The sequence below is a fragment of the Bos javanicus genome, chromosome 13, assembly GCF_032452875.1.
Source record: "Bos javanicus breed banteng chromosome 13, ARS-OSU_banteng_1.0, whole genome shotgun sequence".
Lineage (NCBI taxonomy): Eukaryota > Metazoa > Chordata > Mammalia > Artiodactyla > Bovidae > Bos > Bos javanicus.
Genome location: NC_083880.1, coordinates 67,588,671 through 67,601,432, shown reverse-complemented (window position 1 = coordinate 67,601,432; position 12,762 = coordinate 67,588,671). Strand labels below are relative to the sequence as shown.

Below are 12,762 nucleotides of genomic sequence, written 5' to 3'. Positions count from 1 at the left end.
GAAGCAGATGAAAGGATCCAGCTGTCTTCTATTAAGCCAGACCTTTAAAAGATTTGCAAAAGCATAAAACTAGGCTACTCTCCTCACTACTTTTTTTGTTTTGAAAATATCATTTTTCATAAAAAGATTTATGTTAACGTGTGTGGTGGTTTTAAAACATGTCCACAGATGCTCCTCCCTTCAAGAGGTGGAGTCTAATCCCCTTCACCTTGAGTGTAGGCTGGACTTAGTGAGTCATTTCTAATGAACAGAATGTGACAGAAGGATGGTATGTGCCTTACAAGGCAGGTCGTAAGAGGTACTGTGATTCCCTCCTTGCTCTAGCTCTTGGATCCCAAGCTCTGCAGGAAGCCAGCTGCCATGTTGAGAGGAAACTCAAGCAGTCTGAGGGAGAGGCTCACATGGCAAGAAACTGAGGCCTCCTGCCAAGGGCCTTGCGGGTAAGCCATCATGGAAGTGGATTCTTCAGCCCCAGTTAAACCCTGCTGCTGCTGCTAAGTCGCTTCAGTCGTGTCCGACTCTGTGCGACCCCATAGACGGCAGCCCACCAGGCTCCCCCGTCCCTGGGATTCTCCAGGCAAGAACACTGGAGTGGGTTGCCATTTCCTTCTTCAATGCATGAAAGTGAAAAGTGAAAGTGAAGTCACTCAGTCATGTCTGACCCTTAGCGATCCCATGGACTGCAGCCCACCAGGCTCCTCCGTCCATGGGATTCTCCAGGCAAGAGTACTGGAGTGGGTTGCCATTGCCTTCTCCCAGTTAAACCCCGAGGTGATCGCAAACTTATGAGAGATCTGAGCTGGAATCACGTAAGCTAAGCTGCTCCTGGATTCTTGACTCACAGAAACTGTGTAAGACAGTAAATATGTATCTTTTTTTAATTCTTATAGTTTTTAAAATTAATTAATTTATTTGGCTGTGCCAGGTCTTGGTTGTGGCATGAGGGATCTAGTTCCCTGACCAGGCATCGCACCCAGGCTGCCTACATTGGGAGAGCGAAGTCAGCCACTGGACCACCAGGGAAATCGCAATATTTATTGTTTTAAGTTTCTAAATTTTGAGCTCATCTGCAATGCAACAATAAATAACTAGTACAACAGTTAATAAGTTTATGTTTTAGTCAGTGAATACACATTTATTTTAACTCCTCAGTTTTAATTTCCTATATGGTAAATATTGATATAAAACTCATGTAAATAAGATTTCTTAAGAGTTCTCAGTTATTAATAACATAAACATGCCTTGAGACCAAAATGTTTGAAGACTATTGCCCTAAACTCTTTGCAAATTGCTTCTTTATTAAACTTTACTCAAAATACTCTATGTGAGAACATCTTTTGTTTCCAATCAGGACTCTGATGGATAGAACAATAACAAAAAAAATTTTTTTGATATTTCAATGACTGTTGCTCTTCAGTGGAAGGATGAGTGATTTTATTTTCTTCTGAATTTTTTTCTGTACCTTTAAACTTTTCTACAAACAAGGATGCATCATTTTTATAAGTAAGTGAAAAGAAACTTCCCTTTGCAAAATCATTCAAAAGTGAAGGTTCAAACTGCGTTTTCTTCAGATGAGTCAATGGTTGAAGCTCGGTGTGCGGGGCCCAGATGTCCGCCAACGCACCTGGGGGTTGGGGAGAGGTTTGGGGGAGCAGAGAGAGGGAGGCAAGGGGAAGAGGAGCCAGCATCCCCCGCCTCCTCAGCCAGAATAGTTCTTCATGTGTTTTACATATTGGGGTTCTGCACAACAGTTCATTTAAAGAAAAGTTTCCACTCTTTAAAAAAAGAAGCTTGAAAACCTTTACCGTGAGAATAATAGCTGAAGAGTTAAAATCAGGCTGCATAAGAATCACTCAACTTTTTCTTCAATGTTTTTTTCAGGGTTTCCCTAAAGAAAGCCCTACACATTCTGAGGGAAGAACAGAAGCCCTGACAATTTCATGAATATTTGGTCGTTTCAAGAGAGGCTGGCTCATGTGGCCATGGAAAGAAGTTACAGGTGGGGATGAAAAGGTTATCCAGGGACCGCCACCGCCCCCCCGCAACCCCCCGCCAATAGTAAGGGCCCAAGAGGACAGCAAAAACACGAGGGGCCTTAAGGCCCACAGAGACACAGATCAGAACCACAAGTGAATCGTTCTCATATTTTCTAGAAAAAACAAAAGCAAGAGGTTCCAGGACCACCCAGTGGTTAAAACCATGGGCTTCAGGGACCACAGATCTGGGTTCAGGTCTCAGGTTTGACACTTCAAACCTATGAGATCTTGGCAAGTGACACTGCCTCTCAGAGCTTCAGTGGAAACACACAATGTACAATTTCACCTGTAAAATGAGGTCTGAGAATGTCAAACAGTGAAGCCGTTTTGCCAAACAGTTTGGCAGTTTCTTAAAAGTTAAGAAACTTAACTTTGGGGATAGATTTACCATCTGACCCAGCAATTCCATTCTTAGGTAACTACCCAAGAGAAATAAAAACAAATGTCCCCAAAAGGACTTGCATACAAATGTTTTTAGCAGCATTATTCATCAAAACCCCAAATGGAAACCATCTAAATGTTTAGCATCTGGTGAATGGATTACCAGTGGCATATCAATACTGCAGAATGGATCTCCCTGGTGGTCCAGTGGTTAAGAACCCACCTGCCAATGCAGGGAACATGGGTTCGATCCCTGGTCCAGGAAGATCCCATGTGCCATGGAGCAACTAAGCCCGTGTGCCATGACTTCTGAGCCCAAGCACCTTGAGCCCGTGCAGCACCACAACAAAGAGTAGCCCCCACTCACCACAACTAGAGAGAGCCCGTATGCAGCAATGAAGCCAAAAATAAACAAATAAATAAGTGAAAGCGAAAGTCTCTCAGCTGTGTCCAACTCTCTGCGACTCCATGGACTGCAGCCTGCCGGGCTCCTCTGTCCATGAATTCTCCAGACAAGAATACTAGAGTGAGTAGCCGTTCCCTCCTCCAGGGGATCTTCCCAAACCAGGGATCAGACCCAGGTCTCCTGCATTGCAGGTGGATCCTTTACCAGCTGAGCTACCAGGGAAGCCCAAATAAATAAATGAATAGAAGAATGTGTAAGTGTAGAAGAGTGGATAATGCAAGGTAGCGATTTACATCATGTGTACTTCTCATTTAAATTCCAAAAACTGAAGAATAGTTGATTCACACTGTTGTGTTAGTTTCTTTTATACAGCAAAATGATTCAGTTATACATATGCATTTTTTCGTTTTCTTTTCCATTACAGTTTACTATGCTATACAGTAGGACCTCGTTGTTTATCTATTTTATATATAGTAGCTTGTAATCTGCTAATTCCAAACTCCTAATTTATCTCTCCCCGTCCCGTTTCCCCCCTGGTAATCACATGTTTGTTTTCTATGTCTGTGAATCTGTTTCTGTTTTGTAAATTAGTTCATTCGTGTCATATTTTAGATTCCACATATAAGTGATATAAATTATATATCCATGATAAACACTTCTTACCATATCACTCCCACATATATCAACCCAATGTAATCCTACAGGGTTAGCAGGCATATTATAGCATCCTCGTTTTTACAGATGGGGAACTGAGGCACCAGGAAGTTAATGAACTTTCCCAGGTTGCTTAGCTAGTAGGCAGCAGAACTGAGAGGAGGAATCCTGGATAGCTAACTTCAAAGACTATGCTTCTCACCTCTCAGTAAATGTCAGCTGGGTATGGAGTTACTGCTCTACCAAGTGGTGGGGGAAAAGGTCCAGAAAAGGGATCAGAGACGGCTCCCCAAGAAGGTCACACAGGAACCCAAACCTGAAGGGTGTAGGAGTTAGTTAGTGGAAGAATGTTCTAGACAGAAGGAACCACATATGCCAAGGTGGAAAGGTAAGAGAATGCAGGGCGTGGGGCGGAAGACAGAAGAGTTGGAGGTGGCTGGAGCGTGAACTGATACCCAGCAGTGAGAAGCTGAGAATGGGGCTCAGGAGGCCACAGGGTGTCCCTGGTGTCTGGACATTAACCTGCAGGCGATGCAGGGCTAGAGAAAGAAAGTGAGTTCCTCAGCGCTGCCTTACTCCAGGAATGACTCACATCACCCTGGCAGGCGGAGGAGGTTGACTCAGCCCCTGCTTCGAGCTCCAGGGAGCGGGGGAGCTGCCACCCCACACTCCCATCCCACTGGGAGCTAATGCCCCAGCAGCCACCCCGCCGGCAGCCCCACCAGCACACAGAAGCTATCCCAGTCAGCTGGGAGCATCGGGCTCAGTTGTGCTGCTAGAAAGCTGAGCATAGTCTGGTGAGAACGCCTGCTAGCAGCTTCCACACCCTGCTTAAAACCCAGACACCTGTGGTCCCCAGGGGCACCTCTCAATGCACCCCAAAAGCGAGGCCACAGGGCACAGTGCTCTGGCCCTCCACTCTCACTTGGCTCTGCCCAGAGCCAGGGGACCAGCCGGGGGTGGAGGGGGAGGACCTAGCACTCTTCTCATTCAAATTTAATATCCAGATAAACATTTGCATGTATGCACAAAACATTCACTGTGGCAAAAGTAAAACTACTGAAAAAAACTTATGTGCCAACAAAAAGAAACTAGCTAAAAATACTGGTGAATCCATACTGCGGAACACTGCTGCTGCCTGCTGCCAAGTCGCTCCAGTCGTGTCCAACTCTGTGCGACCCCATGGACTGCAGCCTACCAGGCTTCTCCGTCCATGGGACTCTCCAGGCAAGAACACTGGAGTGGGTTGCCATTTCCTTCTCCAATGCATGAAAGTGGAAAGTGAAAGTGAAGTCACTCAGTTGTGTCTGACTCTTAGCGACCCCATGGACTGCAGCCTACCAGGCTCCTCCATCCGTGGGATTTTCCGGGCAACAGTACTGGAGTGGGGTGCCATTGCCTTCTCCCTGTGGAATACTATGAAGCAGTTAAAAAGAATGCAGATATATTATTCCATTGTACTGGCATGAAAACACCTCCAAGATATATTATTGAGTGAAAAAAAAAAAAAAAACCCTACAGAATAATGTATCTAGTATATACCAGTTACATAAAAAACAAAGCAAACAAAAGTCAGAAACTAGCTCTATAGTTCATCAAGTCTACAAACACATAGGTAAATGAGAAAAATGCCTGGAAGGAAATATATCAATTGTGGAAGGAAATACATCAATCGTGGAAGGAAGGAAAGGAGGGAGAGAGGAAGGAAAGGACTTTTATAACTCTATGTTGTTTGATTTTTATAAGAAGCATGTATTTGCATTCTTAAAAACACTAAAGTCTGTTTAACACACACACACACAGTGGGAAAATGTGTTAAAATGATCACCCTACTGGTGTAGGGTTCAGGGTCCTTTTTCAAAGAGCTGTGACATCTGGGATCTTGTCTAATTCTTGCCACACCGCCTTGAGGGCAAGTATTCAAAACCCATTTTATAGATTAAGCAACTGAACCCAGGGAGGTGAAACAAGCTCTTCAAGGTCACATACAGGACCGAAGGACCGAGGGGCCTCTGAACCTTGGACCCAAGCCCAGCACTCTTTCTAACCTGGAGGGGTGGGAGTGCACCAGGGCGGGGTGGTGGACGGTGCGTGGATGCTTTGCAGCAACCCATTGTCAGCTCACAGAACCTCTGAAAAGCCTCTTTCGCAAAGGGAAACTGGGCTCAGGGGAGAAGGGAATGGAAGACAAGTGGAAAAGAAGGGCTGATGCACCGCCGCCCACGACAAAATCACACATCATGATGTACCGCCCACTGAGTGGGAGGGACCTGCCGAGTCACCCGGTAAATGACATGTAGGAAGGAGCCCCACAGGGCAGCGTCCCCCAAGCCTGAGACTTCAGGCCTCTCTCACAGGGGCTGCTCACCCTGGGTTCTGGCTGCGTTGTTTGCAGCTGAGGGGTTCTGGGGACGCCTCTCTGCTCAGTCTCAGGGCGCTCTGTAACCAGGCCAGAAAGGGACCTGTGCTTCTCAGAGGGTTCTAGAATCTAAGGGGCAACAAACATAAACCCTAATACCCACCAGTGTGGTAAGTGCCTCCACCCCTCCGTTCTTTCATTGGCTGCTTTAGCACCAACTGTCTGGAGGATGTGGGAAGGCAGGAGACCAGAGGGACCCAAGAAACACAGCTGGGTCCCTCCAAGGACAGGCAGAAGGGATTCATATTCAGGGAGGCACCAGCGCTTACCAAAGGCAACACATCTCAGCTGCACAGAGAGCAGGCATGAGCCCTCAGAGCATGCTCAAGGAAGAGGGCTTCGGCCAAACCACAGATCCTCCTTTCACTCTTACAACTTACAGCTGCCACAAGGCTGTGAAGCCACAGGGACAAGAGCCTGGATTCTGGGAGTTCTGATCCCAGCTCTCCTCCCTTGCTCAAGTTTCTGAACCTCACTGGTCTCAGTTTCCCCATCTGTAAAATGAGTATTATTATCCCTGCCTCTTGGGTATTATGATATCTGGATAATAGGACATATAATCATGATAACATAATTAAATACAACATAACAAGTACAGGGTATCCAAAAAATCTGGAAACAGATTATATGAATGTATGTATGTGTTCATATTTATTTATTCATCTGCTTTACAGACTGGAAATGTCCCAGTCAACGTTGTGTACATCTGTCTATTTCCAGACTTTCTGGACACTTTATATAAATATACTTTTATATAATCACAATTTTATATAAATGTATATAATAAAACATAGTAATAATATAATAAAACATACTAATCACTCACACTGTATGAGGGACCATGTCAAGAACTTACAGGTATTCTCTACTTTAATGCTCAGAGCAAGCCCTGGAGGTGGATGCTATTATTAGCCCCATTTTACAGAAGCAGACACTAAGGTACAGGGAGCTGAAGAGACTTGCCTACTTGCCAGGGTCACCGAGGGAATAACTGACAAAACGAGTTTGAGACCCAGGTCATCCAACCTCAGAGCCTACTTATGCTGTTTTCCACCTGTCTAACCCATCTACCTCTGCAGTGAAGACCCAATAAAAGGAACCAGTTCCCGGGCACAGAGAAGGGGCTTAGGAAATGCGGGGTCCTCTGAGTACTGAGCTCCTGGAAGAGAGAAACCAGATCCAATTGGTTTACCACTCTATCTGGAATTGTAATACACAAGACATAGGCTGGCAGTCAATATTAGTGTGAGGGAAGGAAAATAAGTATGTATTAGCCAAAGGCTGGCATTATTGTCTAAAAAAAAGTCTCATATTCCAGCGCCTTTCCTAGGAACATCCAGCTCCTAAGACGTCTGGGGCTGCCCAACGGTGGGCGAGGAGGGCCAGACCCACCCTGCCCTCCCCTCCACGGCACAGAACCCAGAATCCAAGAGGCCCAGGAGGCCACCCACCAACCAGGCCCAGGAGTGGCCTACCTTCTTCAGCGTCGTTCCTAAGCGAGGCCTCCAGGAGGGCCACACTGGCCTCGAAGGACACCTTCTTTCGCCGGCCGCCCGTGCTGCGCTTCCGCTCATGCTTGCGCTTGCGATGCTGCAGGTCCTGCTCATACTGCGCCCACTTCTTCAGCTGCTGGGCCCGGCGCTTCTGGGCTGCGCGCAGCCGCTCCAACGTGGGCACCTTCTCCAGCAGCTGCAGTTCGGTCAGCAGGTCCACGTGGCTGGCCATGGCCTCCGCGCCTCCCTGCGCCCTGGCTGGGGGCTAGCGCGGCGCGCCAGGGGCCGGGGCAGCATGCGGGCTCCTACGGGGCTGGGGCGGCATGCTGGGGCCTGTGGCAGGGAGCGGGAGAGACACAGATGGACATGGCGTCACACTCAAAACTCCGATCTGATGACGTCACCCAGTCCCACCTTCCAAACGTTTCCCCCTATTTTATTGTCTTCCTTCCTTATTTCTTTTTAACTGAGATATAATTGACCTCTAACATTGTGTAAGTTTCAACTGTACAACCGTGTTGATTTGACATACTTATATATTGCAATGTGATTACAACTGTTAGTTAACACCTCCATCACAGTCATACAATAATCCTTACTTTTGGTGGTCGTATTATAATTTCATATAAGGTTGTTCTATTGTTACAACACATACAGGAGTTTATTGTTATAACATGGAAGGGGTTTATTGTTATTTTTAAAGGAGCGAGTACTGTATTTTAAATGTCTCTGTATTAATTTATCACTTGGTAAATATGGGCAGATATAACCTACAGAAACACAAGCTCTTTGGGAACCTCATTCTGAAGAGTCCAGTGGTTAAGAATCCACCTTCCAATGCAGGGGACGCAGGTTTGATCCCTGGTTGGGGGACTAAGATCCCGCATGCCTCAGGGCAACTAAGCCCCCATGAGGCAACTGAAGAGAAGCTCCAGTGTGGCAAAGAAGATCACCCACACTGTGTCTAAGACATGATGCTCCCCAGCAGTGCTATTGGTAAGGAGCCTGCCTGCCAAAGCAGGAGACCTAAGAGATGCAGGTTCTATCCCTGGGTGGGGAAGATCCCCTGGAGGAGGGCCTGGCAACCCACTCCAGTATTCTTGCCTGGAGAATCCCGAGGACAGAGAAGCTTGGCGGGCTACAGTCCATGGGGACACAAAGAGTTGGACATGAATGAACAACAACAACCCCCACTTTACAGATGTGCCCCAGTTTGCTTATTCATTCACTCACTGAAGATCATCTAAGTTGTCTCCAGCCTGGGGCTAATACATTCACGCACAGGTTTTTGTGTGAACATGAGTTTTCATTTCTCTGGAGTAAATGCCCAAGAGTACAACTGCTGGGTTGTACAGTAATTACATGTTTAGTTTTATAAGAAACTGTCAAATTGTTTTCCAGAGTGGCTGTACCATTTTTCATTCCCTCCAGCCATCTATGAGTGATCCAGTTTCTCTGCCAGAACTTGGCATGCTCAGTGTTTTAGCCACTTAGATAGATACTCCTTTTTAAAAGTAAGGAGCTCAGAGGAGTTGAATTCACAACCATGCTGTATCATCATGAGGGCAGGAACTCACTAGGAGCTAAGGGACCATCTATTTATTTTTCCCTACTTCCTCAAGGAATCAAACAGTGAAACCTGCCCTGTGATGAGTCCTGGTTCAGAGATGGATCAAGAATCAGCTCTGCCTTCTAGGAAACACCACGTCTACTGGTCTGTCATGGTGTCATCTACCTATAAATTAACCTGATCCTTCTGATGACCTAATGAGCCCAGGTACTATTCTGATCCCTATTTCAGATAAGGAAATTGAGGCACAGAGAGACTAATTAACCTACCGAATCCCACACAGCTAGAAAATGGATGAGCTATTCTGGCTGGGGTTATCAGGAAAGGCTCTCCAAAGTAGGAAGCAATTGATTTGAATCTCCAAGGATGAGCAGGAGTTCACTCGCTGAGGAGGGCAGACATGAGCTGAGAAGGAGCTTCCCAACGTTCAAAGGCACGTAGACGAGCTGAACACCATGAAGGGAATTCTGGGAGACAACACATACAAACCTGGCTTGAGGGACTTCCCTGGTGGCCCAGTGGTTAAGAATCCACCTTGCAATGCAGGGGACGTGGGTTCAATCCCTGGTCTAGGAACCAAGACCCTACATTCTGTGGAGCGACTAAGCCTGTTCACTGCGACTACTGAAGCCTGAGCACTCCGGATCCCATATGCCACAACTAGAGAACGCGTGCACAGCAGCAGAAGATCCCGCATGATGCGATAAAGATCCTGTGCGCCACAACTAGGAACCGATACAGCCAAACAAATAAATATTAAAAAATAAAATAAAAACATGGCCAGAAGTGGATGGGGCTGCCCAGCCCAAGGGAATAGAAGTCTTGGAGGAAGCAGTGGGTAACTTTTGGTTCAAGGCCAGACAGCCAGAAAGTCCCCCATGGTCCACATCATATTTTGTTTGCTTGGTTGATTTGGGGTCCACACTGTATTTTATGGTATTGTCATTCACTGCTAATATTTAAACCTTGAAGATTTTATATCCAAAATCAGATTTTCAGCCTTTCTTAAAACATCTCAGTAGCTGGCCAAGCTGAACTCACATGGCAACGATCAGCTGGTACTGAGTAGGACTGCCCAATTTAGATGGGGGCACATCTCATTTTCCATAGTGCCCACAGCCTCCCATTACTCCCATCTGACCTCCGTCACTAACTGGCATCACTTGCTAGCTCCTATAGGATTTACCTGGTGGCCTGATGGTAAAGAATCTGCCCACTAATGCAGGAGACACAAGAGACACAGGTTCGATTCTTAGGTCAGGAAGATCTCCTGGAATAGGAAATTGGAACCCATTCCAATATTCTTGACTGGGAAACCCCATGGACAGCAGACTACAGTCGGTGGAGTCACAAGAGTTGGACACGACTTAGTGACTAAACCACCACCACCACCTCCACCATTAGCTCCTATGATCATTTCACAGGTCCTGCCTTAGGCGAAATATCCACAGGTCCAATACGCACAAGAAAGAGAAGGCAGTCTGTGAGTCTCCTCAATAAAGACCAGGATCAACGTACAGGGGAGTGGTGGTGTGCACCCCAAAACAGGCACCTGGCCTCCAGAGCTGTCCAACAAGCAACTGAACAAGGGCTTGTGGTCCAGTGGCTGTCTCTGGAGGTGGCAAATTCCCCATCACTCACTGGAGAATAAAATTTCCACTGATGTCAGATCAGCCTAAGCATTCTGTACATCTTCTTTCAGCCGTAAGAGTCTGTACACAGATGGTTACCCATTTCTTCATTATTGAATATTCACTGATCACCTACTAATTGGAAAGTGCCAAAACATGCAATAAACTGTGGAAAATTCTGAAAGAGATGGGAATACCAGACCACCTGACCTGCCTCTTGAGAAACCTGTATGCAGGTCAGGAAGCAACAATTAGAACTGGACATGGAACAACAGACTGGTTCTAAATAGGAAAAGGAGTACGTCAAGGCTGTATATTGTCACCCTGCTTATTTAACATATTTGCAGAGTACATCATGAGAAACGCTGGGCTGGAGGAAGCACAAGCTGGAATCAAGATTGCTGGGAGAAATATCAATAACCTCAGATATGCAGATGACACCACCCTTATGACAGAAAGTGAAGAGCAACTAAAGAGCCTCCTGATGAAAGTGAAAGTGGAGAGTGAAAAAGTTGGCTTAAAGCTCAACATTCAGAAAACTAAGAGCATGGCACCCGGTCCCATCACTTCATGGCAAATAGATGGGGAAACAGTGGAAATAGTGGCTGACTTTATTTTTCTGGGCTCCAAAATCACTGCAGATGGTGACTGCAGCCATGAAATTAAAAGACACTCTTTGGAAGGAAAGTTATGACCAACATAAACAGCATATTAAAAAGCAGAGACATTACTTTGTCAACAAAGGTCCGTCTAGTCAAGGCTATGGTTTTTCCAGTGGTCATGTATGGATGTGAGAGTTGGACTATAAAGAAAGCTGAAAAAAAGAAAAAGGAAAGCTGAGCACCAAAGAATTGATGTTTTTGAACTGTGGTGTTGGAGAAGACTTTTGAGACCCTTGGACTGCAAGGAGATCCAACCAGTCCATCCTAAAGGAGATCAGTCCTGGGTGAGCACTGGAAGGACTGATGTTGAAGTTGAAACTCCAATACTTTGGCCACCTGATGCAAAGAGCTGACTCATTTGAAAAGACCCTGATGCTGGGAAAGATTGAGGGTAGGAGGAGAAGGGGATGACAGAGGGTGAGATGGTTGGATGGCATCACCGACTCAATGGACATGGGTTTGGGTGGACTCCGGGAGTTGGTGATGGACAGGGAGGCCTGGCGTGCTGCGGTTCATGGGGTTGCAGAGAGTCGGACACGACTGAGCAACTGAACTGAACTGAAAAACTTGCTAAGACTGAAGATAGGAATAGTCACATCAATCACCCTATCAAAGCCTTTAATCCTTTTCTAAGAACCTCCCCAGCCATTGTCCCAGCCAAGTGTTTCCCTAAGTGTAGAAAGAGAACCCATTCCAAGGGAATTTACAAAAGTTCAGGACAAGATTTAATAAAACATGGACTCAAAGACAGCAAGTTACCTCCCTTTCACTTGTTTTTTTAATAATCTATCAATTTTCTCTTTAGAAGAAAGTTATCAGTTGGGTGCTAATAGATCTTTAACATTTTTATAACATGTCAGTTTCCCTTATAAACAAAGAGAAAGTCAGCCTCAGACTCATAGCCTTGGGCAAGCGAGAGTATTTACAATAGAATGTAATGACAGTGATTTTTTTCCCCTGTGGATCTGGTTTCACAGTTACTGTTTATTTATGGTGGTGATATAAAATTTCCTTTTTAAATAAATCTTCTTTATTTCCCTTGGAAATCCTGCAAGGGAGTAGCAAAGAAAAATTAAAGAATGATGGCATTTAATGCTGGCAAAAATTGTGATTGACGTTTGGGAATCCCTCACCTGGTCACTGATCCTCAATAACAACAATCTGACAAAAGAAGCCCTCTTAAGAGCTCATTATTTCAGCTGACAAATATTCACTGAACATCTGTCACATGCCAGACAGCTAGGGATACAGCAAGGTAAAGTCAGGGATGGTCCCTGCCCATTGGATGGATGACAAAACAGAGGTACAAGGGAGTGGAGGACACATTCACAGGAAACAAAGACTGAGCAGTAACTTGAATCCTGAGCCCAACTCCCAGTATAGTGCTCCCTCCTTGAGCCCCAGGGTGGAGCGCCCCATGCAGACAGGAGACACTGCTATGCCTTCCCTGGCTTGGACAGTCTGCTTGAGTAAAGGAATTAAGGGCAGTTGCCCAGCCCCCTGGAGAAAG

At 45.9% G+C, this 12,762-nt stretch overlaps 1 protein-coding gene across 2 annotated transcripts in view; it reads right to left on the bottom strand.

The window, feature by feature from the left end:
- PPP1R16B (protein phosphatase 1 regulatory subunit 16B) overlaps window positions 1-12,762 on the bottom strand; it is a 107,887-nt gene that overhangs the window by 70,073 nt on the left and 25,052 nt on the right. For both annotated transcript variants that reach the window (XM_061437578.1, XM_061437577.1), the window contains exon 2: window positions 7,372-7,722. In XM_061437578.1, the coding sequence (XP_061293562.1) occupies window positions 7,372-7,621 (250 nt within the window). In that variant the 5' untranslated portion in view covers window positions 7,622-7,722. The remainder of the gene's footprint in view (window positions 1-7,371; window positions 7,723-12,762) is intronic.